At 43.9% G+C, this 24,676-nt stretch overlaps 1 protein-coding gene across 3 annotated transcripts in view; it reads right to left on the bottom strand.

Moving 5' to 3' along the window:
- FAXC (failed axon connections homolog, metaxin like GST domain containing) overlaps nucleotides 1–24,676 on the bottom strand; it is a 54,448-nt gene that overhangs the window by 12,499 nt on the left and 17,273 nt on the right. For all 3 annotated transcript variants that reach the window (XR_004676705.1, XM_034991581.1, XM_034991582.1), the window contains exon 3: nucleotides 1,521–1,637. Coding sequence is in view for 2 of the 3 variants with exons in the window: in XM_034991581.1 (XP_034847472.1) it covers nucleotides 1,521–1,637 (117 nt within the window). In the remaining variant the exon portion in view is untranslated. The remainder of the gene's footprint in view (nucleotides 1–1,520; nucleotides 1,638–24,676) is intronic.

The following is a 24,676-nucleotide window of genomic DNA, read 5'->3' on the forward strand; positions in this document are numbered from 1 at the left end:
TGGCCACCACACGAGTGGTGTTCACCTGTCTCAGTTTCTTGTATGATTCGGCCTTGCTTGGTTCCGACCATCAATCCATCAACATTAAAAACATTCTATATGCTATTCACTGGTGATTTCATCTACACCCCCAGCCTTCTCAGTTGGGGCACAAATACCTTGGTCAACTCTGTCACTCCCTTTCCCAAACCCAAATATTGGACTTTGATCCCTATTTCCCCAGCTCCCAGGCACTTGCTTAGGTACTTCTTCAAACTGAAGATGACTCGGGGCACCTGGGTGGCTCATTTGGTTAAGTGTTTGCCTTCAGCTCAAGTCATGATCCCAGGATCCTGGGATCGAGCCCCGCATCAAGCTCCCTGCTCAGCGGGAAGTCTGCTTCTCCCTCTCCCTCTGCCCCTAAACCCCACCCCCCACTCCTGCTCTCTCTCCCTCTCTCACTCTGCTCTCTCTCAAATAAATAGACGAAATCTTTAAAAAAAATTGGAGATGACTCCAAACAGTTCCCATCTACCAACACAGGAGAAGCCTCTCCCAGAGGCCCAGCTTCCATGTACATCCCACCCCGCCAGTCTGTCCACCAACATACACACACACCAAGATCTGGTCCCTTGACATCGACCCACGTTGAGCTTACTTTCCCTGCCCCCTTGCGAACATGAATTTTATTCTTGGCTTACCACTCCCTCCAACCCCACACATATGTTCATTCATCCTTTACGTCTGGTCCCATTCATCCCCACTTCTACCCCCCAGTCCATAATGTAACTCTGGCAGGTCTTACAGCCAAGATCATACTACAAAGATACAAGATTATGTTTCTTTGGCCAAAATATACAACAATTACTATTACTAATAATAATATTTTACATAGTATCAGACTTACAAAACATTTGTTGACACTTCCCCCATTTTTCACAATCTGGAACTTACCAGCTTTACCACTCTCAATGTATAATCTACAGATACCCACTGGAATAGGAGAAAAGAACATTCTGAATTCAAATGATACAGAAACATATGTACTTATACCTACATGTGAAATATGTAACACCAGTTCAGACTCAAAAACAGCATCTAGATGGGCAATGTGTCCATCAGCCCCATAGCCCACCATGTTTGCTGCCGAACTAGATAGATCAGAAAGTGGCGAGGCTTGGCACCAATGTCCCAAGCAAATTAAGGAAGACCAACTAAACAAGGGAACTAGGTGGAATTTAAGCCCCGTATCAACAAGTATTAAGTCCACTATGTAAGGAGCTGGTGTAATACACAGTACAATTTGTGTCAACTTTGTTGAGGACACAGTCTCGGCAAGATGGCAGGTGAGAAGCCCGGTCTTCCTCAACCCCTACACATCCTGAGCATAATAAACTGACCCCAGCCCTGGACACCACAGCCTGGTGTCTCCATAAAGCACAGTCAAGTTCACAGGTATTGACCCAGAATTCTCCATTGTGTTACCCCTACCCTTCACCCCACAGCAACTCCTAAAGCCTGAAGAGGTTTGTAGGGCTTGCCTTTGATCAGCCGTTCAGGTCTTGTCCCAGGTAAGGTCCACATTGCCTGTGCCAAGTGTCCAAAGACAGTGGCGTCGAGAGTAGAAAGCTTGGGGCCCATGATGTACTTCTTATCACCTGCAGCAGACAGAGTGAAGAGGTCACTGGGCTGGCCTGCACTGCCCCACGTGGTCACCATGGCGTTCAGCACACTCTATAGGTTCATTTAACTGTGTGTCAAAAGATTTGCAGAGTCAAAATGCATGCACCCCCTTTATCTTAAAAAAAAAAATAGAAACAAAAGGAAAACAAATTAATTCTGTTTGGATCAACCCATACAATAGCCAAACAGGGAAATAACTGGGAACATATCAAGAAAAGCAGGTAAGGGAGGAGAGTTCATGGGGAAAAGGGAAATCTGATCACCCACAGACCTCTGAAGGCACCTCCTTGTCTCAAACTCTAGTAATTAAAACTTGAGATGCTTGAGAACACCTGGAAATTTGCTGAACCCATCTCAAAAGTAACCCACACCAAGCACACCGACCTCAGCACTTATTTTATTAAATTAAAACATTTCCTCAGGAAGAACTCAAGAAGTCTAGGCTACGTGGTAAGGTTTTCCATGCGGCACCATGGTCTTGGTAATGCCCTCACCACTGAACACCAGCTTCCACAGAAAGAGAAACTATGAAACTACAGGCCCCGCCCTGCAATTGGGTTGACGTACAACGATGTGTCGCATTGCTGCCCCCATCTCTCCTTTTCCATCACTACTGAACTAGCTCAGTCCTCATCACCTGGACCGTCCCCTCTGACCCATTAACACTGTCCCAAGTCCATCTCCCGAGGCACTGGCAGGCACTGTAGCGAACAGAGGCAACACAGGTGGAACTGGGCCCACCTGGTTCACATCCTGGCAACACCATTACTCCATGTGGGAGCCTGGTCGGTACTTAAGCTCTCAGAGCCTCAGTTTGCCCATCCGGAAAATGAGGATGATATTAACAGTGCTCACTTCTCAGGGCTATTGTGAGGATGAATGGCATCATGCACATGAAGCACTTAGCGCCATATGTCGGGACCTCAAGCATTAGCTTTCATGATAGCATCCCCTCTGTTTCTCCAGCCCATTCCGTATCCCACCTGACTTAAATCACTACAGTGCTCTTTTCACCATGTCACTCCCCTTCCCACAAATACTGTCAATGGGCTATGAAATGGGTTAGGAAAGAAAGTCCAAACTCGGAATTCAAGCTCATTATGCTCCGCCTCCAACCCATGTTCCGGCTTTCTCTGTCGCTCCTTCCTTACTCTAGCAAACCTGGGGGACACTGCCCATTCCCACACTTCATGCTTCCCAAGGTCACATCTTTGCCCAGGCTGCGCCCACCCCTTTCCCTGCCCCCCACTATCTGTATGTGCTCCCCACTTCTCTCATCTGGTAAATTCTATCCATCCTTCGAGGTCCAGCATGAGCCTCCGTCCAAAGCTTTCTCTGTCTATTCTATCTGGTGGTAAGGGAGTCTCAGCTGAGATAGCCCCGTGTTCAAATGCCGCTCTTATACATAGGACCTTGTAGAACCGTAAGAGGCCTTTTATGCCTACTAACCTCAATTTCTTGAACCATAAAATGGGAGGAATTGCTGGTTGTTTAGGCGAATAAGTGAGGTGACTCAAGGAGAGCACACAGCAGAGAGGTCTTCCCTCTTCTAGCCCAGTCTCCATACTGTGCTATGTGCTGGTTGGTTTTTGCTTGTTTGTGCATTTTGTCTTTTCAGCTAAATGGTAAGTTCTTTGAAAGTAAGAATAATTTCTTATTTTTATTAAGCAAACTCTAATGCAATGTTTACTACATACCAAGCATGGTTCTAAAGGCTGTACTCTACAAATATCTACCCATTTCACTGTTCTTGAGTGGCAAGTGGACAAAAATTAAGCATCTGATGACTGCGTACAAACAAGCTAGGAGAAATGGCTGGAGTTGGGAATGCCAGTTAACAGACCAACACAGCACAATACCAGCATATGGAAATGTATCAAATCAACATTTTTTACACCTTAAACTTACATAATGTTTTATGCCACTTATATCTCAATTTTAAAAATAAGTTGAAAGCAACAAAAAAACAACAACAAATGGAACTGGAGATTATCTTTAAAAAAAATCATTTCTATTCTATATTCCACAGGGACCAAGGAATGCCCTACAATATGCTCAACGTAACCAAACTATCTACTCTGGTGAGGACAAGCAAGTTGTCCATACCTGGACAAAAATAAAAAAGCAAACCTGGGTAAATCATTTGTTCTCAAGAGTGTCAGTTATTTTCTTGGGGTGCCTGGATGGCTCAGTTGGTTAAGTGTCTGACTCTTGGTTTCTGCTCAGGTCATGATCTCAAGGTCGTGGGATTGAGCCCCGCCTCAGGCTCTGTGCTGAGTGCAGAGTCTGCTCAAGATTCTCTCTCTCTGGGGCACCTTAAGCATCTGCCTTCGGCTCAGGTCATGATCTCAGGGTCCTGGGATCGAGCCCTGCATCAGGCTCCCTGCTCAGCGGGGAGCCCGCTTCTCCCTCTGCCCCTCCCCCACTCATGGACATGCACGCATGCTCTCTCTAAAAAATAAAATCTTTAAAAAAAAAGATTCTCTCCCCCTCTCCCTCCCTGTCTGCTCCTCCCCACCACGCTCTCTCTCTCAAATAAATAAATAAAATCTTAAAAAAAAAAGTGTCCATTATTTCTTAATGCACCCTGCTGGCTCCATGCCTTGGCCTTAGGGCTGGCATTAGTGAAGCAGGTGGTACTTCATGGCCGGGGGACCCTGACCCAGAGCTCTTGTGCCATCCTGAGAGGGCAGAAGGGGCGTGCCAGCCAGTGATCCCTATAGGACTGTGCCAGGGCTCAGCCCAGTCAAGGCCCAAACCTAAGGAAGCCCACAATGCAGAAGCCATGGGACAGTTTTAGGGACTGTGAGAAGGGCCACACACTGTTTCAGAGAGAAGAAAAACAAGACAGAGGACAGCTGCAGGAGCTTCCTGCTCAGAAGGAAAAAAAAGAAAATGTTGATCTCCTTAATTTGATTTAAAAAGAGAAAGAGGGAGAGGGATTGTCTAAGGGAAATGCCAGAATGAAGTGTGTAAATTGAGTCTTTGTAGAACCCAAAGACTTTGGAGGCAAGAGGAAAAAATACATACGGATAAAAAAACAAAACAAAAACTTGGGAACCTAAACATAGAGCACCTGGGACCTTGATAAAAAGAAAAAAATAAATAATTAAAAATGTAATCATTTGGGGACATCTGGGTGGCTCAGATAAGGGGCTGCCTTCGGCTCAAGTCATGATTTCAGGGTCCTGGGATCGAGTCCTGCATTGGGCTCCTTGCTCAGTGGGGAGCCTGCTTCTCCCTCTGCCCCTCTCCCTGCTTGTGCGCTTTCTGACAAATAAATGAATAAAATCCTTAAAAAAAAATGTAATCATTTGAATACATACATCCACTATGCATACAGTATTCAACCCGAATTTCCCATTTGGCATCAGAACATTAACACTGAAAATTCATGGATTTAGTTAGTAATAGAACAGGACTAAGAAGGCTGGCTCCCAGGTCTTCCAACCTCCAACCTCAGGCTCCTTGCTCTGTGTAATAGGCCCTTTGGGTCATCATCTCAGAGATAAACACCACCTGAAGGGTTGAGCTGTGATCATTTACCAAAAACAATGCTTTAGAGAGGAAGAAGTACGGAATACAGAAAAAAAAGAAAGAAAGAAAAGAAGTCTAGGGTTTTTTAAAGGTGCTTCCAAAAAAACTGATGGAATTTAGCATTTGTGGAAAACGTTGAATGGTAGATACAAAATCACAAGTGTATACACACACAACAGTGATAAATTTAAAGAATATAAAAATATACTGTTATCGAAAAGTCCTCAAGGACCAAATGGCAGGAAGCTTTTTAAAAATTTTATTTTGGGGCGCCTGGGTGGCTCAGTTGGTTAAGCGACTGCCTTCGGCTCAGGTCATGATCCTGGAGTCCCTGGATCGAGTCCCAGGATCGAGTCCCGCATCGGGCTCCCTGCTCGGCAGGGAGTCTGCTTCTCCCTCTGACCCTCCCCCCTCTCTTGTGCTTGCTCTCTCTCATTCTCTCTCTCTCAAATAAATAAATTAAAAAAAAAAAGAAAAAAAGAAAACAATTATAAAAATTTTATTTTGAAAGGATCTTAGACTTACAGAAAAGTTGCAAAAATAGCAGAGCTCCTGTATACCCCTCAATCGGCTTCTGTCAATATCAACATCTTATACTATTACAGTCCGTGTAACAAACTAAGAAATTAACATTAATACAGTACTATTAACTGCACTATTTTTATTAGTTTTCATATTTTATTCACATCTTATTAGTTTTTCAACTAATGCCCTTTTGTGTTGCAGGATCCAATCTAGGATCCCACATTGCTTGTAGGTGTCATGTATCCTTACTCTCTCCTCCAATCTGAAAATTCCTCAGTCTCTCCTTGTCTTGCATAACCCTGACACTTTTAAAGAATACTGGTCAGTTATTTTGTACGACGTTCATCAATTTGAGTTTGCCTAAGGTTTTTTATGATTAGATCAGGTCATGCATTTTTGGCAAGAATACCATGGAAGTGATATGTCACCTTCTGTGATGGCTAATTTTATATGTCCATGTGACTGGCCACAGAGTGCTAAGTTATTAGGCCAAACATAATTCTGGGTGTTTTTGTGAAGGTGCTTTGGATGAGGTTAACATTTAAGTGGCAGACTAAGTATTGCAGATTACCATCTCTGATGTGGGTGGGCCTCATCCAATTAGTTGAAGGACTTAAAAAAAGGGCGGGGGGAGCTGACTCTCCAGAGAGTAAGGGAGAATTCCTTCTGCCTTCAAAGGGGAACATGGGTTTTTTCCTGCCCTTGGACTCAAGCTGAAACATCAGCTCTTCCTGAGTGTTGAGCCTTTAGACTGGACCCACACCCTCAGCTCTCCTGGGTCTCCAGCATGCGGACTCACCCTGCAGATCTTGCAACACGTCAGCCTCTGTAACTGCAGGAGCCAATTCCTTATACATTTTTTATACTAAATATATACATCCCGAATATACACGTATATATTTACATACATTCTATTGGTCTGTTTCTCTTAGGAAACCTGACTAAAATACCTTCTCAGGGCACCCTCTCAGAGGGTCCATAATGTCCATGTGTCTTATCACTGGTGATGTTAACCTTGACTATGTGGTAAAGGTGGTGCCCATGAGGGCTCTTCGCTGTAGTGGTACTACTTTTCCTTTGCAACCAATAATCTTGAGTGAGATCTTTTGAAACTGTATAAATATCATGTTTCCCTGCAAACTCTGGCCCACTGATTTCAGCATCCACTGGTGGATGTTTTCTGAAACAATTATTACTATGATGTTTGCCTCATCAGGATTTTCTATTTTTCTCACTCCTTCTACATGTATTGATTAGAATCCTACTATTCCCTACATTCCCCATTTACTAATGTATTCAATTATTTATTTATGTAAGTATGTATTCATCAACACTTATTTTATTCTATGGTTTATAATCCAGTACTTTCGTTATATATTTTTATTGCTCAAATTGTTCTAGCTTTGGCCTTTTGGACATTGGCAGGAAGTAATTTTAAGAGGGAAATTGAATTTAGATTGGACTCTGCTTAGAGACAAAGAGGCCGGGCTAAGGTCTCAAGACTGCAGGACTCTCAGCTTTCACCAAGTGGTTCCAGATCTTGCGGCCAGACGTTGCAAAAACAAAACACTAAGGGCATTTTTAAAGGGCACTGAAGGAACAGGCTTGGAGGATGAGGCAACTCAAGCTTCATTTTCAGTAGGTAAACTATCCCCACTGGCTTCTGTAGGGAGGGACAGAAGCAGCTCAGAGCTACCTGAGCACCTGTGACTCCCTGCCAGCCTCTAGGTTGGGAGCGTGGACCAGAACCACTGGTGAGCGCAAATGAAGGTTGAAAATATCAGAAACCCTGGGAGGTGAGGGATATCAGACTCCCTGAGGGATACTCCACCAGAGCCCAGCTTCCAAGCATCTGGAAAACCTCCATGAGGGTGCAGAGCCCTCCTGACTGTGAGGGCGAGCCCACATCACAAGAGGGTGTGGAGTACATCCAGCCAATGAAGGCAGGGTGACTTCAGGTGCCCAAGGTGATTTCACAGAACTCCATGCCTGGATCTTCAAGTGGCCATTAGCGAGCAGAGACCAGTGAGGACATGCAAGGACAGTGACCAAACAGCCAGGGGAGAGGGGCCATGGAGAAGAGCCCATGGCAAGGGCAATAAGAGTTGGCTCCACCAAGGGCTAGGGAATACTAGCTGGTCCTGGGTGTTCCTAGAATCTGATCCTACCTCTCTTGGGTGGTGTGGGCAGCTCTTCTCCATGGAAAAAGCCATGATGCAGATGCAATAACCACTGGGGCACCAACGATGACCACAGATTGAGTGCTAAGTCAAGGATAACAAAAATGTTCCGGAGCCCTAAAGGATATTCGCTCTTTGTACCTCAGACTTGAGCTGTGATTGGATTTTACAAGATCACTGGTCAAAATCTTAAGTGACCCCATTAATCCAAGGCTGCTTATCCTGACCTCCAAGCCTGAGCTGGCTCTTGCCACATTATCTTCCGCTTCTCTTGTCATGGACAGCAACACAGAGCTGACCAGCAGACACCAGGACACAACACAGATGACAGTATCTGGAAGAAGATGGAGCATGTTGGCCAGCTTCCTCACCCCCACTAAGGACTGACTGAGGTGATGGGTGGGAGAGGAGGGGAAGGGTGAATATGGAAAGCAAAGCCACACAGTTGTCCAGGGAGAACTAAATCAACATGGAGTCTGAGAAGAATGATCAGAATCCAAGCCTGAAGATTCAGGCCAAACTGAGAGAACAAGCTGTAGAGTTCGAGCAAGCCAGACTTGGTGAGCAGAGGAACTAAGGGAAGAGGAGAAAAGAAGAAAGCAGTAATAGGTCTTAAAAGTCCCACTTAGAGGGTGGGACCATATAACAGCACAACTAAGAAAGTACTCCTGGGCGCCTGGGTGGCTCAGTTGGTTAAGCGACTGCCTTCAGCTCAGGTCCTGATCCTGGAGTCCCGGGATCGAGTCCTGCATCGGGCTCCCTGCCCAGCGGGGAGTCTGCTTCTCCCTCTGACCCTCCCCACTCTCATGCTCTCTCTATCTCATTCTCTCTCTCAAATAAATGAATAAAATCTTTAAAAAAAAAAAAAGAAAGAAAGAAAAGAAAGTACTTCTGGTCCTAGGCTGTTTGCTTGCTGCCTGGCTCTCAGCCTTCTCTCCTTGGGGAGGATGCGTGAGAGCAGACAGTTGCTAACTTGCCCCAATCCCAGGCAGGACGAGCCAAGGTCTAACTAGCATGAATGCTCTACTTCAGTCAAACATGCTGGGTGCTCATCCTACTCCCCCTGGCCTCAAATAAACTTCCTCTTACCCAACCTAAATCTTCCCATCAGACTCAGAACACGTCCTCCTTCCTCTACTCTGTGAAGACCACCCACACAGACCTGGTGCATGAGTCCGTCTCACTGCCCACTCCTCTACTAAACCCCAGAGGCACAACCGCTTAGAGCACAGTTGCTCAGAGAACAGTCTGAGCCCCTCAGCATCACAAATTCTCAGGTCCCATCTACTGAATTAGAATGTCTGGGAGTAGGACTAGAAAATCTGTCTTTTAACAAGCTTTCAGGTCCGTAAAAATCACCTGGAGAGCCTGCAATTCTTGGCCCATATTTCAAATAGCACTGTTTCAGGTGCAATTTTACTATCTATGTTAACTAACTAAATTTAAATAAAAACTTGAAAAAATTAAAAAAAAATAGCACTGTTCCAGGTGACTCTTATCATGCCAGAGTTTGAGAAGTATTGGTCTGGACTAGATCAGAGATCTTAAATTCGAGCATGCATCATAATCATTTGGAGGCCTTTTTAAAAACACTGATTGATAACCCACCAGGAATTTCTGATTCAGCAGGTATGGAGTGGGACTCAAGTGTGCATTTCTACCGGGCACCTGGGGGGCTCAGTCGGTTAAGCATCCAACTCTTGATCTCAACTCAGGTGTTGATCTCAACTCGGGTCTTGATCTCAACTCAGGTCTTGATCTCAACTCAGGTCTTGTACTAAACTCAGGTCTTGTACTAAACTCAAGTCTTGATCTCAGGGTTGTGAGTTCAAGTCCTGTACTGGGCTCCATGCTGAGCATAGAAACTACTTTAAAAAAAAAAAATTGCATTTCTAACAGATCCCAGATAATGCTGATGTTGCTGGTCCAGGGACCACCCTTTGAGAACCACCGATCTAGCTCACCATTAAGTAATTCACACATGCTATCTCTTAGTCTGATTTGTGTGTATGTGCTATCTCCTCAAGTAGTTTTTCAGCTCTTTGATGGCAAATAACCCTCAGTTTTACTTTTCTGTCCATCGGGTACCTATCAGAGTAGAAACTGTCAATTAGATGATAACAGCTTTAATTATGTGTGATCTCTGTCCTTTCTTAAAATGGAGAGCTATTGCAAGTATTAGAAGATAAACTAATGTGAGAGTACTTTGCAAACTAGAAGTGCTATTTTAACATTAGACGTGATCTTCTACTCATCACCAGTAATGAGAATAAGTACTGACTGTGGACAGAACCAGTCCAAGATCTCTCCCAGGGTAGAAATCCCTTCTCCCACCTCCCTACCCCATATTTCCCAGCCCCAACTCTGCTAGAGTCGTCTCTATCACTTCTTGGGCAGGACAGACTATTCTGTGGTTAGACAGTTCTATTCTACTTTCTATTCTCTCTTACACTCCTGATCAGACACTTTTTGTCAGGCCAGTTCCTTTAAAGAGCTCTTGTTCATATTCCCAGCATATTCTAAAATTGCTGTGTATGTGAGTCTTTCAATTATGGGGGGGAAAGGGGTTGCTATCTTATATGTGAGGTTATTAACCATCGGGAGACACACCAGAAGCAGCACGTATATTTAATCCCTCTCAGGTTTAATTTTTGGAAAGCAACCAGATACTCCTGCAATTTTCTGTAGGATTTTCTGAAAGAACCCACAGAAAGAATTTTTCTCAGCTTGTATGAACTATCTTGACCCTGTCCCCACAGACCAAAACCAATCACCTCACTTCCTCTTCCTCTTTGCTGATGTCCCAGCTCTTCAGATTCCCTGGGATGAGACAGGAAGCACATCCCTTCCCCATGACAAGGAAAGAGCTGTGCTTGCTCCTCTGTACGTCAGCCCTCTTGATGTGTCTGAGCGCCTTCTGACCTCCACACACCCAAAGCCCCCGTGGGCATATACTATAACTTCAGAACACTGGGATGAAGGATCTGCACCAGTTGTGGAAAAACTCCATACGTGGGAAATCTAGATTAGGAAAGTATTCCTCAGGAGGCAGCAAACGCCTGCTCAGACTCACATTCTCATTTCCTAGCAACAAACAGCAGCTCCTCGAAGTCGGAACACACTACAACTAAATCTCTAAGGGTGACGTAACGTCACCAACTCACTTAATTCTCTCTCCTTGATGTTGCTGCAATATTGTTGCTTCAGAGTCTGACTACACACTGGACTGAGATCTGAGGGGTATAAAAGTCTCCCCAATCTCCCCTTCCCAAGTAGACCTTCTGAGGGTAAAGAATATAGATCACTCAACTCATACTACATCCCAGGAGATGCTTTCCCCTTATTTTCATTTCAGCCTTGGCTGCCCTGTATTTGGGCAAACGAGCCAGTTGTTTCATCCCTTTATTCAATAAAGACTATCTGGAAGCTCCCACATTCTGGTTTGGTTAATGAAACAACATATCAGGCAGAACTCGATGTCACATCGAAATTTAAGTTCAAATCCTTCTGTAAGGAACTTCTTTTAAGAAAGCTGACTAGTAATAGATTCATTCCCATGGGAGGTTTTGTGTTTGGCCATCAGGGCCATGGAAACAAGACTCCACAATCCTGAAGAACTTTTATTCATTTTATGGATCTCAGGTTTCACCTTAGTTGGAACCCAAGATCCTCAACCATTTTCAAACATCAGAGCAAGCACCAAAACCGGGTAAAGATCTTTAACCACCAGAACCGTTTAAGGCAGGCCCAGTGTGATGGATCTTACTCAGATTCACTCAATAGGCACAGATCCCTTGGGGGGAAATCAAATTACTACAGACTTTAGCTTTAAAAATGGGAATCCTGGGGTGCCTGGGTGGCTCGTCTGACTCTTGATTTCAGCTCAGGTCATGATCTCAGAGTCCTGAGATCAAGCCCCGCACTGGGCTCCACGATGATCGTGGAGCCTGCTTGTGGTTCTCTCTCTCCTTTTCCCTCTGCCCCTCCAATTCCCCCTCTATAAGTAAATAAACAAACAAACAAACTCCTACACATGTGCTAAACATCACATCAAAATTCTGTTGATGCTCAGTGCAGGACTGAGTCTTTATCCTACTTTATAGGAGAGCTATTACTCCTATACTGAATGCTTTTGTCCATGTATCCTGACCATTAAATGGGTTAAAACATGCCACATAGCTCTCTCCTCAGAGCAGACTGCTTTCTCAAAGATCACTGAATCCAGAGACAGAAACCTCCTACATGCCAAGCTCTATTACTTTGGCATAGATACAGATTTCTTCAGAGCCAAGATGAAAATAAGCCTTTAAAAATCAGAATGGGCAATAATAATAGTATCTTAAGAGACAGAAAGATAAGATTCTACTTCTAAAAGATGTAAAACCTTTTATTTAAATAACTTGAGGCAACTGAGATCCGATGCCTGCCACCCACCATCGCAGGATAAACACTCTTTCCTTGGCTGACAGCCTGGCTTCACTCCTCACAACTCAGCAGCAGCTGAAAGAGTTTCCTACCGGGATTAATAGGATTGGAGTTATGTACGTGTACTTATTATTGCCGAATACAAAATTACCCCAAAACTTAGCAGTTTAAAACAACAAACATTTATTATCTCAGTTTCTGTGGGTCAGGAATCCAGGCCCTTAGCTGGGTGCCTCTAGCTCACGGTCTCTCACAGGATTTAATCGACAAGTTATGCAGGGTTGCAGTTACCTCAAGGCTTGACTCAGGGAGAGAGTTTCCAGACTCACTCACGTGGCTGCCAACAGGCCTCAGGTGCTCGCTGGCTCTTGACCAGAGAGAGTCATCCTCTGCCACATGGACCTCTCTATAGAGCAGCTCACAACAGTGCTGGCTTCCGTCAAAGCAAGCAACCGAGAGCAAGAGGAGGAGAGAGAGGATGCCCAAGATGGAAGCCACAGTCTTTTTACAACCTCTTCTTGGAAAGGATATCCCATTGCTTTTACCATATTCTATTTGTTGGAAACAAATCAATAAGTCCAGCTTACACTCAGGGAGGAGATTACACAAGAGGATGAACACCGGGAGGCAGGGAACACTGGGGGCCATCTTGGAGGCTGCCTACTACAGAAGCAATCTACTGGAGCTACATCCAAAAGTGTCTGGAAGTTAAATGTCATGATATCTGTAATTTATTCTAAAATGCACACCAAAAAAGAAAAAAAAACAAACAGCTGAAGCAAATACGACAAAATATTAACTACGAAATCAAGGTGATGATAATGAAGCTATTCATTGTACTACTATTGTACTTTTCTGTGTGTTTGAAAATTTCCTAATAAAAAAAAATCAAAACCACATGATCTTGTTCACCAACAATGGATCAAGGGGTAAAATTGCATCAACTAAGCTAAATCTTAAGTTAAATTATAACATTTGGCAGATGTCCCTCAATGTTTAAATGGACAATACTAACCCCCCTCATCTACCAGGTGAATGAACTCAGCTACTTGGGGGCCTATTTGGTACCTAGGGGCCCGGACCATATCACTGGAATGGTTCCTTGTGATTTTGTCTAGATTGTGAACTCAGTGAAGAACGAAATCATACTAGACAATGAGCCCCACTCGAGTGCTAACACAGTACCCCCCAGTACCAAGTCCAGTGCCCTGCACACAGTAGGTACCCCTGCACACAGTAGGTACCCATTCACTAAAAAACAAGTATATTTTTTAGTGAATGACAAGTATTTTATAATACCTTGCCTTAAATCTTTTGGACCAGAGTCATCCCTCCCATATTTGATGGCATAGAACTCTAGGATCTAGAACTCTGGGGCTCAACCAAGGTGTTGTATAGGTAGTTGAGCTACTTCGGCCCGGTCCCAGACAGCTACAGCTCACTGCTTCGTGGACGCAAGACGGCCTTCTAACCGGGCAGCCCAACAAGTCAGGTCCTTAAGTTTTCATGAGAGAACATCCAAGCCTGGACCACCTGGTTTCTAATGCAGGGAGAACCCTCTTTAAACAACAACATGGAAGAACTATAGTCACCACAGAACTAAATGTAAAATAGCGTGACTCAGAACTAGCTGAAGTTTGCCGTCAACCTCTCCCCCTAACACTGACATTACAAGGTGTATCTATGAGGCGTCTGTGCTGTGGTTGTGGAGTAAGTTACTAAAACCCCTAGGCTCTCCAAGCTCCACCCCCATAATAAATTGCATCAGAAAAATATAGGAACTATATTAAAGTAGTCCCCAGAAAAGTGCCTTCGGAACAGCAATTCAATGCTAAACCCTGAGCTTTTATTAAGGAAAACTTACAAATGTTTATATTCAAAAACACTGTCTATAAGAGGCACCTGGCTGGCTCAATTCGTAAAGCATGCAACTCTTGGGGCGCCTGGGTGGCTCAGTTGTTAAGCGTCTGCCTTCAGCTCAGGTCATGATCTCCAGGTCCTGGGATCGAGCTCCGCATCAGGCTCCCTGCTCAGTGGGGAGTCTGCTTCTCCCTCTCCCTCCACCTCTCCCCACTGCTCCCACTCTGTCTCTCTCTCTGTATCTCTCTGTCTCAAATGAATAAATAAAAAAAAAAATTCTTTTTTTTTTTTTAAGATTTTATTTATTTATTTGACAGAGAGAGAGAGAGCGCGAGAGAGGGAACACAAGCAGGGGGAGTGGGAGAGGGAGAAGCAGGCTTCCTGCGGAGCAGGGATCCCAATGTGGGGCTCGATCCCAGGACCCTGGGGTCACTACCTGAGCTGAAGGCAGACGCTTAACCGACTGAGCCACCCAGGCGCCCCCCAAAAAAAAAATTCTTAAAAAAAAAGCATGCAACTCTTGATCTCAGGGTCGTGAGTTCAAGTTTCCCTTTTTATCTCGGTAGCCAAAAAACTCAAAGATAAAGTGTGCCCAATTCCAGGAATAAACTCATTCCAAGAACATGATTTTTTCACTTGGTTTCTGAAAGTTTTATATTATGGTTGACTATGCCCTCTCTTATCTGTGGATTGTCAAATTCCTTTTGGAAGTTAGTATTCACTCAGCCAACAGTTACAGAGTGCCTATTATTTACCAGGCCTTCTGTTAGATACCAGGGCCAGAGGGAAGCCAGTCAGCCAATTCCTTCAAAATAATAATGTTCCCAGGCAAGGACAGGGGAAAGTTCAGGTGGGGGGGGGGGGGGGGCAGAGGAGGAGACTGGACAAGTTCCATATAGTAGTTCCATGATGTAAGTCTGCACAAAATGAAACAGGAGAGAAGAAAGACACCCAATGTAGGGAGCCCCATGGGCTGGAGGAGATTAAGGAGAACATTAAGAAAGTTCCTAAGTAGAAATAAAACTTGAGAATCTGTGGGATGAAGCAAGGCAACGGCAACAGCCCATGTGAAGGCACGAAATTGTATGCTTCAGCAATCCCAGGGTCATTTGGTGTGGGAAAAATAGATGTGCATGAGAGGGAGACGTGGGAAAGGAGGACAGAGATGTGAGCAGAATTCAGGTTGTAAAGAAAGGGAGTGTGGATTTTAGTCTACAAGATCGGGAGCCTACAGTTCTGATTTGCTTTTTAGATTAAACACTAGTAGAATTAAAAAGCAAACCTAGAGGTTGGGACATCGGCTAAGAAGCTGTGGCAAAATCCAGGCGAGAGACATTGGGAGCCCCTCCTCCGGCTGTGGGGCAGAAAGGACAGGAGACGAAGGGACTTGGGGAGCACTCCGGTGACGAGGTATAGCCAATCCTTCAGCGATCACTGATAGAGCCTCCAGCTCAAAAGCCCGACGCCAGGGTCCAAGCCTGACCCCACCGCGAATCAGCTCTGTGGTCTTAGGTCAGTTAGTTAACCACTATGTACCTCAGTTTCCTCACCGACAAACCAGGCATAATACTACTGATAGTAATAACAATATCCCTACCCTCATATACATTGGTGAAAATTAATGAGAATAGTTCCTGCCTCATTTAATTCTCACCAAAATCATCTGAGCATAGGTACTGTTATTGTATTACTGTGAGGATACACACACACACATATATGTACATATATTATATATCAGATATTTTATATCATATAAATATGCTAATTATATAATAAATGTAGAATATACATTATGTATATTATTATGAAAGTAGAGATTACCATATGAGGGTAAGTATTATATACTGTATTACTATTTGCTTAAGCACATTGGCAATTCTCCATATATGTCAGCTCTTGTCAATATTATTTTGATGATATGCAAGACAGCTCTGGATGCTTGGGATACAGGGACTAACAGAACAGACAAGGTCACTGCCCTCGTGGTGTTTACTTCACATGGAGCAATGATAAACAAATCAATCAATAAGTGATAAGTACCATGCAGAGAATTAAAGTAAGGTGCTGGGATAGCGGGTGACTGACAGCTACATTAAACAGCTATGTCAGTCAGGGAAGGCCTCTCTGTGGAGGTGATATTTACTCAGAGATATGAATGTCAAGGAGGGTCTGGCAATGCAAAGATCTGGAGGATCTCCTGGAAAAGGAGAAATCTAGAATGACTTTTTAGCATCCAACCTGAATAACTGAATGGATGACGAAGCCATTCACAGAGAGGTCATGGGAAGGCGTGTTGGTCTCCTGGGAGGGTGAGGAGTTCTTTCAGGATGTGCTGAATTTGAGGCGGCTGTGGGACATCTAAGTGAAGATACAGAAAGGAGCTGGACTCGGAAGGGTGGCGGATGGAATCCTAGGAACGCTTGCAGGGGCCAAGGGCAGGCTGCCCCAAAACGTGCCGCTTTGGCATATTGATTATTTTGTATAAAAGTGACCTAGAGACAGCCTGTGCAAGCACACTCAGCCCCTCCCGTCCCCCTGAAAACAGGAAATGAATCTCCCATGTGGAAGGCATCCTGCCTGTACCAGGAGCTAAAGAAACGATCTTACCCCCAGAGATGGGAGATTTAGAGCCGAGAAGGTTATATAAACAACCCATGTTACTTTTTACTGATTTACTACCCCAGCCCAAATTCTGTTTAGAATTCCTTACTAACTGAAGCTCCCAAAGTTTTCTTTTTCCTATCAGGTCCTCACAGATTTATTGTCTCTTTGTCTAAAACATACAAAAACTGCCTGCCTTGGTCATTTTTTTCGTTCTCAATTTCATTATTGGGCCTCTCTGCACATGTAATAAAACTTTTTTTTTCTCCTGTTAATCTTAGTAAATTTAATTTTTAGCCCAACTAGAAGAACATAAAGGACAGAAATAATTTCTCATTCCCTTCCCCACCAGTATTTAAGGAACCTGCAAAGGAAAAACAGGAAAGAAGGGTCAGACAGATCCGATAAGTAAGATAAAGGCTAAAAAAGTGTTCAGCAAGGACTTCTGGCTTCTCCCAGACCACTTAGTTCAAGTCTAAGCTCCACCATTTACTAGCTGGGTGTTCCTTGGGAAGGTATCTCTTTGTGCCTAAATTTCTTCATGGAAAAAAAGATCATTATGAGCACTAATGAGTTAATAAAAATGAAGTGCCTGCATGTGTTGGTAGGTTAGAGTCAAGAACAGGGGCACCACCTGAAACAGCAAGAGACTAATGCCTCCTCAGGGGGCACCTGGGAATCTGTGGAGTTGAAAATAGAAAAATGAAGCCTCCAGAGAAAGGCTGAATCCTTTGTTCTTTTTTTAAAAAGATTTTATTTATTTATTTATTTTAAAGTTTATTTATTTGAAAGAGAGAGAATAAGCGTGAACTCGAGCACAGGGAGAGAGTAAAGGGGAAGGGAGAGGGAGAGAGAATCTCCAGCAGGCTGACCACGGAGCCCAAGGCAGGGCTGGATCCCAGGACCCTGAGATCATGCCCTGAGCCCAAAACCAAGAATTGGTGGTTTAACCAACTGCACCACCCAGGCGCCCCAATCCTTTGTTCTTCAACACACCCAAGAAATTTCATGTCCTTTAAGCCTACAGCAGGCAAGAGAGATTCCTCAAAGTCTCTCCCTCAGGTAGACATTTCCCTCTTCCAAAAGGTCAAAATAAAAAACGGACATAAAAATAAGGCCTTTAAGTAGATCTGGTGAACAGGCAGGTTGTTATTTACCCTTTCAAGAGCGATTGTGGGGCGGGGGCTAGGAGTCTGGGTGCAGCGGCGCAAGGAGCAAATGGGAGGTGAGTGTGACTGTTATTACTTCTCAGACAAGCTGTGTGAAGGGAAGGCAAGAGACAGGACAGAACTGGAGTGCTGTTTTTAAGGGAGGGAGAGACTTATATGTTAAGTAGGAGGAATCTGTAAAGAAGTAAAGGTTGAAGAGAGGAAAGGATTTTTCTTCAAACTCCTGAAGAAGGAAGGGAAGGGCCGGGACTCCACGGAGCGAGGCTGACCAGGCCACCTGGAGCACTGCTGGGTGGGGAAAGTGAGCAAATGGGGGATACTAGGGATGAGAGTAGCTTCCATGACGGATCTCAGGCTAGGCTGAGTGACAGTGAAGTAAGTAGGGGAAGGGAGGCTAACAAAATGGTGGGGTGGGGAGAAGGTGATGGAGAAAGGAACCAGAGGTTGGGAGGCAGTCAGTGATCAAGTGTGGGAGTGAGGTGGGCTATGCGGGGTGCTCCAGCAGGCTCTGAGGTCCTGGTCAGAAGTCAACAGCCCCAGGTGCCCTCTGAGTCTGGAGCCGGCCTCGGGGAGAAGGCAGGCAGCTCAGTGGAAGGAGCAGAGGTCCCCGCAGGGCTGGGTTCAAGGTTGGGAGGTGTTGGACAAACTCCCACACAAGCGCTGTGGATGCCTACAGCGGGGTCAGGATGGACGAGGACAACCATGAATCAGACTGTCCCTCTGCATACATCTTTAAGATTCCAAGTGAGATTGAGAAAATCTTTGCCTCAGACATCACTGAGTAGATCTGTGAGATATAAATAGACCAATTACATTTTAAAGGAAACCTCATTCAGGTGAAAAGTGGACAAAAGAATTGGAACAGCTGATTCACTAAGAAACAATTAGGAAAAATAAAAAGGAAAAATATTTCTTACAGGTGATTAAAGAATCAGAATACAGACTAACCTGAAGATAACAGTTTATAATGAATAAAATAAAGTGGTAAATGATTTTTTTTTTTTTTTTTTTTAGTGTTCAGAATGGTTACTGGTAAGCCTTCAGTGAAACTGGTACCTCAGTCTTTTACTGGTCACTTCGTAAATCTGTGCTTCTCTTTTGGAAAACACCATGGCAGTGCCTAGGAACAGACCTAACAACGTTCATAATCTTTCACCCAGTAATTTCACTCCTATGAGTCTATTTCAAGTAAATAATTCCTCAAAAGTAAAGCACATTTTAGTATTTACTTCAAAAAAAAAATGAACAGAATACAAAGATGTGTCCATCAGAAATGATATTTCCTAAAAATATGCATGTGGAAGATGTAGGGAAATAGAAAATGGTTACTGAGTTAGGTGACAGAATGATGAAAGAGATCTACATTTTTTCCTAATGTTTTAAATGTTGATTAGTCTTTTTAATACAAATTGAAATTTTTAAATAAATAAAAGTGTGGTTGGGTTCACCAAGGACTTAATGTATTATGATACATCAGGTCATCCTTGATCTCTAATTCCTCCCTGAGGTAGGCATTCTACTCAGGCAAATCAGCCCAAACAGAACACAAATGCTGAAGGGCTTCCATATCTGGCAACACAAGGAAAGGACGGGTACTGGGGACGATTTTAAAAGCCTGTTATCCACAGAGTGCTATCTTGTGAATTTTTCATTCTCTTATTCTAATCATTCAGGAATGAGAACCCTGACATTTTAAACACAAAGCCAAAGACACTTCTCTCAGAGGAAGAAACAGCCAGAATGCCCCCAGGATAGAGATCAGGTTGCTTCCGTCAGAATTATACCAACCAATTTGTGTTGCGAAATAAGCCACAAAGATTTCTAAAAACTCATTAGCATTTAATTTTATTGTGCTAAAAGTCCTTTTTTATTGTTTTCATGAATAACCAACATATTTGTACCCACTAAGATAGCAACAATGAGAATGGAAAAGGAACAAGCCACAATCTGGACCCCAACTGTCTCGTTCCCATGCGGGCACAAACCCCATGAGCAGGGCCTGGCCCCACCAGCCCCTGGCCAGCCATTCCTCCCTCCTCCTCCCGGAAATCTAGACTGGAGAGGATACCTGAAAAGAAGAGTTGATGCCCAGTAGTGGGCTGCAAGCAACTGAGAGTTACTGGATAATACCTGGAGAGTAAATCACTTCCACTTCAGGAGGTGAGTACAGGACTCCAGGAGGAACTTGTAAAAAGCTTAGGCACTCCCTGGAACCCAATCAGTACAGGTAAAAATAGAATTTATGGTTTCCAGGTCAAATTATTACTCTCCCTGCATGTGATCTTAACAAGTCACCAATGCAAACATACAGAAGTCTTACTAGAGCCAAAGAAAATGCCACCATTAACTAAGCGGCCTCAGACCCACTCCCTCACCTCTCTGACCTTCACTGGGCTTTCTCATCTGTAAAATAACTAGCTTTCGGGGGTGTTGTAAGACACAATATCTCAAAGATGCTGTTAAAGATCTTTAATGTATCTAAATATCTGAGATTTATCCACACGAAAAATCAACCTACTAGGTTTTTGACGTGGAAAGAAGGAAAGCCTGTGCTAAGCAATGTGCCTACAAACCCAACCAGGGTTAGCCTCGAGACAAAAATCAAGTAGGCTTGGCTTGTTCTGAATTTTCTCCCTTCTGATACCTGCCCAGACCAAGGCCCAGTGCCCTTCTGGGGTCCCTTCCATGGTCTTTACCCCCCCCCAAAACACCAGTATTTACCCCTCCCCAGTCTTTACCCCGCCCCCCTCCAGTCCTCCTGCCAGCACCCAGGTCAGCCCTTCTGACCTCCCTGGCTGCCCTATGTATTAGATTACAGACACATGTGAATCACCTGCTCAGTTTAAAAAATACCTTTCCCCAGACCCCACTCCCAGAGATCTGAACTATTTGGCCTGGCACAGGGCCTGTGCAGCTGTTTTTTATAAGCCCCTGAGGCGATCTAATGAGCAATCAGGGCCAAGAACCACCATTAGGCGAGATAGTGCCGGTAAGTTGGAGAGGGCTTAGAACCCCCATTAGGAAACACTGCTTTGAGGTTCCGAAACATTCCTTTTAGTGTCTATTATTTTCTTCTTGTATCTGTGTGTTTATCTTTCTAGCTAGATTGACAGGCAAAATTACTTCTTTGTCTTTATTCCTCTGCCCTCTGCTCCGTTACTCAACATATGCTAAATGTGGTAGATAAAACCTAACGCTTCTCGTCCTTTTCCAGCGCCTAGTCCTGAAGGCCTCCCTGCCGCCCCGTCACTTTCCCTGGGAGGCACCGTGTGTGTCCCAGGTGGCTCCCAGCCTAGACCTCCACACCTGCGTGCTGCAGTGCTGTTTGCATAATATAATTAAACAGGGTATGAAGAGCAGCTATTAAAATAGCCTGTTCCCAAGCTCGCTTAAAAACAAGACAGAACAAAATCCCCTGTCCAAAAACCTTCGAGTCAAAATAACTTTTAAAAAGTGGAAGATTAGAAGAGAGGTTTATTGGGAACCCACCGTTGTTGGCTGGAGACGTAAACACAGATCATTTAAAGCACGGGGCCCGCCGAAGGCAGGAGCGTCAGCCTAACATAAATCACAGTCCAAGAGACCAACCAGAACTCGAGTGATCCCCACTTTGGCCTCTGCCTTGTTTCGTAACGTGGAAACATCTCTGCTCTCCTCTCTAGAGAGTGAATATAAAATCATGAAACCATCAGAACTGGAAGGACCCACCAGAGACCATCTCTAGTGAAAGATCTCACCACCTGTGATGGTGGTTGATGACTGGTGGTGCTGGTCATCAACCTCACCGCGGAGTAATCCCAAAGAACAACTGCTCCACAAGACAAGCCCTTCCCATTTAGGACTGGTCTGTTTAAAGTGCTGCCTTACCCCGAGTTGTAATCTGTTGTCATTCCCCCACATACACACTCCACCCTCTCCTCTGTTGCCCTCCCCCTTCCCCAAATATGTCCATCTTCTGCCACAACACCTAAGTCAGAAAAACGCCGGTATATGACCCATACATCTTCACTTCTGCAGACCATCCTCCCCCAGGATCCTCAAATTCCTTGCATGAAATTATTTTGAGACTTAACCACCTTCCTAACCACCGTTCTCTGGACACACCCTAGTTTGGTCAAGTTCCCTTAAAAGACGGATCCCAGGGGCGCCTGGGTGGCTCAGATGGTTGGGCGTCTGCCTTCGGCTCAGGTCATATCTCCAGGTCCTGGGATCGAGCCCCGCATCGGGCTCCCAGCTCAGCAGGGAATTGGCTTCTCCCTCTCCCTCTGCTTGTGCTCTCTCGGTCTCTCTCTCTCTCTCTCAAATGAATAAATAAAATCTTAAAAAAAAAAAAAAGACGGATCCCAGAACTTAACATTGAACTCCTTTGTTCAACAAACACTCGCTTGATGCCTAATGTGTGCCGGGCACTCAGTCACGCCCTAGAGATAGAAATGAAAACACCAGGCCTGGCACAGCTGAGCTGAGGAGACAAACCAAATCATTAAAAGAAGGTGCAAGGAGTGCTCTGAGGAAGAAAGCACCAAGTGCCTGGGGGCAAGGAATAGGTTTGCCTGACACACTGGGAGAAAAGGTCCAGAAAGGTTTCCTTAAGAAAACAGCTTTTAAGCTGAAACACTACACTGCATTAAACAGGCTAGGTATAGAATTTGACGTTTCTCCCTATTAGGTTTCTTCCTGTTAAGGTTCAAAGCTTTGATTCCTGATTTTCCCACCCAGTTTTTTAGCTGTGCTTCCACCTAGAGTCATTCAAAAACCAGTAAGCACGCCTTTGAAGTTGTCAACTGGTCACTGAGAAAAGTCAAGAGCAGAGTCCCTGGAGAGCTCTCTTTAAGCGATACCAAGCCATTGATTGGCACTGTAAAGATACTGTCACTCAATCAGCCACAAATCCACTAGTTAATCTGGGGGCTTTCAAATTTTTTTCTTTGGTAGGGAAAGTTCTCTATCAAACCAAAATAAAACGGATTTCCAATATATAAACAGATAACAAGGGAGCTGTTTTAGGTAAAAGAGGGGGTGGAGAGAGTCCAACCTGCTAGGGCTTCCTCTCCTCCCCACCAGAGCACTTAAGGAACCTTGGTGGCAACATATGCACCCATGAAAGCCCCCTTTGAAAACCAGTCATCTTGCCTACAAGAATATCTTGAGAGATGGTATCTAATGGTTTGAATAAATCAAGACATGGTCTATCCAATTGGTAAATCCAACAAGTCAAGACACAATAGTCATTTTGGTATGATTTATTCACAATGAACCAAGATAGTTCTTTGTGAAAACTAACCATCTATCTAATAATTCATTCTAGTATTTTATTTCATTATCAGAATCTACCTCTCCCTCCCCTTTTGGAAATGGGGACAATTTCCTATCTCTCTTTTCTGATATGTTCCCATTCTTCCTGTTTCTGAAGGGTTACATTCAAACTTCCAAGATCACATGGAAAATTTTTCACATCCTAGGACATTGTTTGGACCTAGAGACTTAAGTGCTACTGGTTTATAAGCTTCTTCAAGGTAGAGACCATTCTTACTCATCTTTGTTTCCCAAGAGCCTAACATTACACTTAGTGTGAAACTAATACAAAATAACGCTCAAATAATTAGTTTGCTTGTTAGTCTTTTAGTTGTTTGAAAATACTGAAGTGCTCTCTTGCGACCTTCTCACCTAGTTTGGATTTCCATTCTTACCTATATAGAAGCAAATTATGAGTCGAGTGTTTTGACCTTCTCCTTGTCGTCATTTAACTTTGTACCCTTAAAAAAAAAAACCTTTAGTTGTCCCAAGCTGTTTTACAACTAGGAACCTTAGTCCACTGGACTCCCAACTCCTGACACCACAGATCACTGCTTAGCCCTTTAGAACATATTCTGAAGTAATAATAATTTTAGGTATGTCTGTGACCAAAGAGAACTGATGGAATGATACCATTCTAGAGAAAAATGCCAATTACTCACAAATGACCCGCAAGTGGGCACCTAAAGAGCTGAAAGCAGTGAAAATTGCAAATGCCTTTCTACCTAAATAACTTTAGTTTCCCATTACCATCGCAAACAAAAACCAGGGACCCACACTATTAATAACTGCTCAGATTTTAATGTTTCAGTATTACAATCCTTTTTATAGATAGGTCTATAGACACTACGCTGCATTAAACAGGCTAGGTTTTTATTAGCCTTTTGACAGTCCATCACACTGGTGACATCCAGAGGATGAAAACCACTAAAATCCTGAAGTCTCTTTCTCACATGTCCCTCCCCCTATATTTGTGCAATTCAATCTGGGGACCTAAGTACAGAATTTGACATTTCTCCCTATTTCTTCTTGTTAAGGTTCAAAGCTTTAATTCCTGATTTTTTGAATTATTTAATAAGTAAATATGTAAGATGTTATGACTTTTAAACTGTGGAACTCAACTCCAGAAAGTATGTCCTAGTTTTTATTTCCTATCAGTACAGTATGCCAGGGCCTCCTTCACACCCCCACCAGTTCATCACATTAACAAAACAAACAAACAAAACTTTGCCCATCTGATGGACAGAGTGGTGCCTCCTTTGTTAACTTGCATTGCTCTGATTACTAAAGAGGTTCAACATTTTTCATATATTTATTCATCACGTGTGTCATTTTTGCAAATTCTCTATGTCTTTTGTCCACTTTTCTCCAAGTATTCACATTTCTTACAGATTTGCAGAAGTTCTTCAAATAGTAACATTA

The sequence above is a fragment of the Mirounga leonina genome, unplaced genomic scaffold, assembly GCF_011800145.1.
Source record: "Mirounga leonina isolate KUSES-001 unplaced genomic scaffold, KU_Mleo_1.0 Mir_53, whole genome shotgun sequence".
NCBI lineage: Eukaryota > Metazoa > Chordata > Mammalia > Carnivora > Phocidae > Mirounga > Mirounga leonina.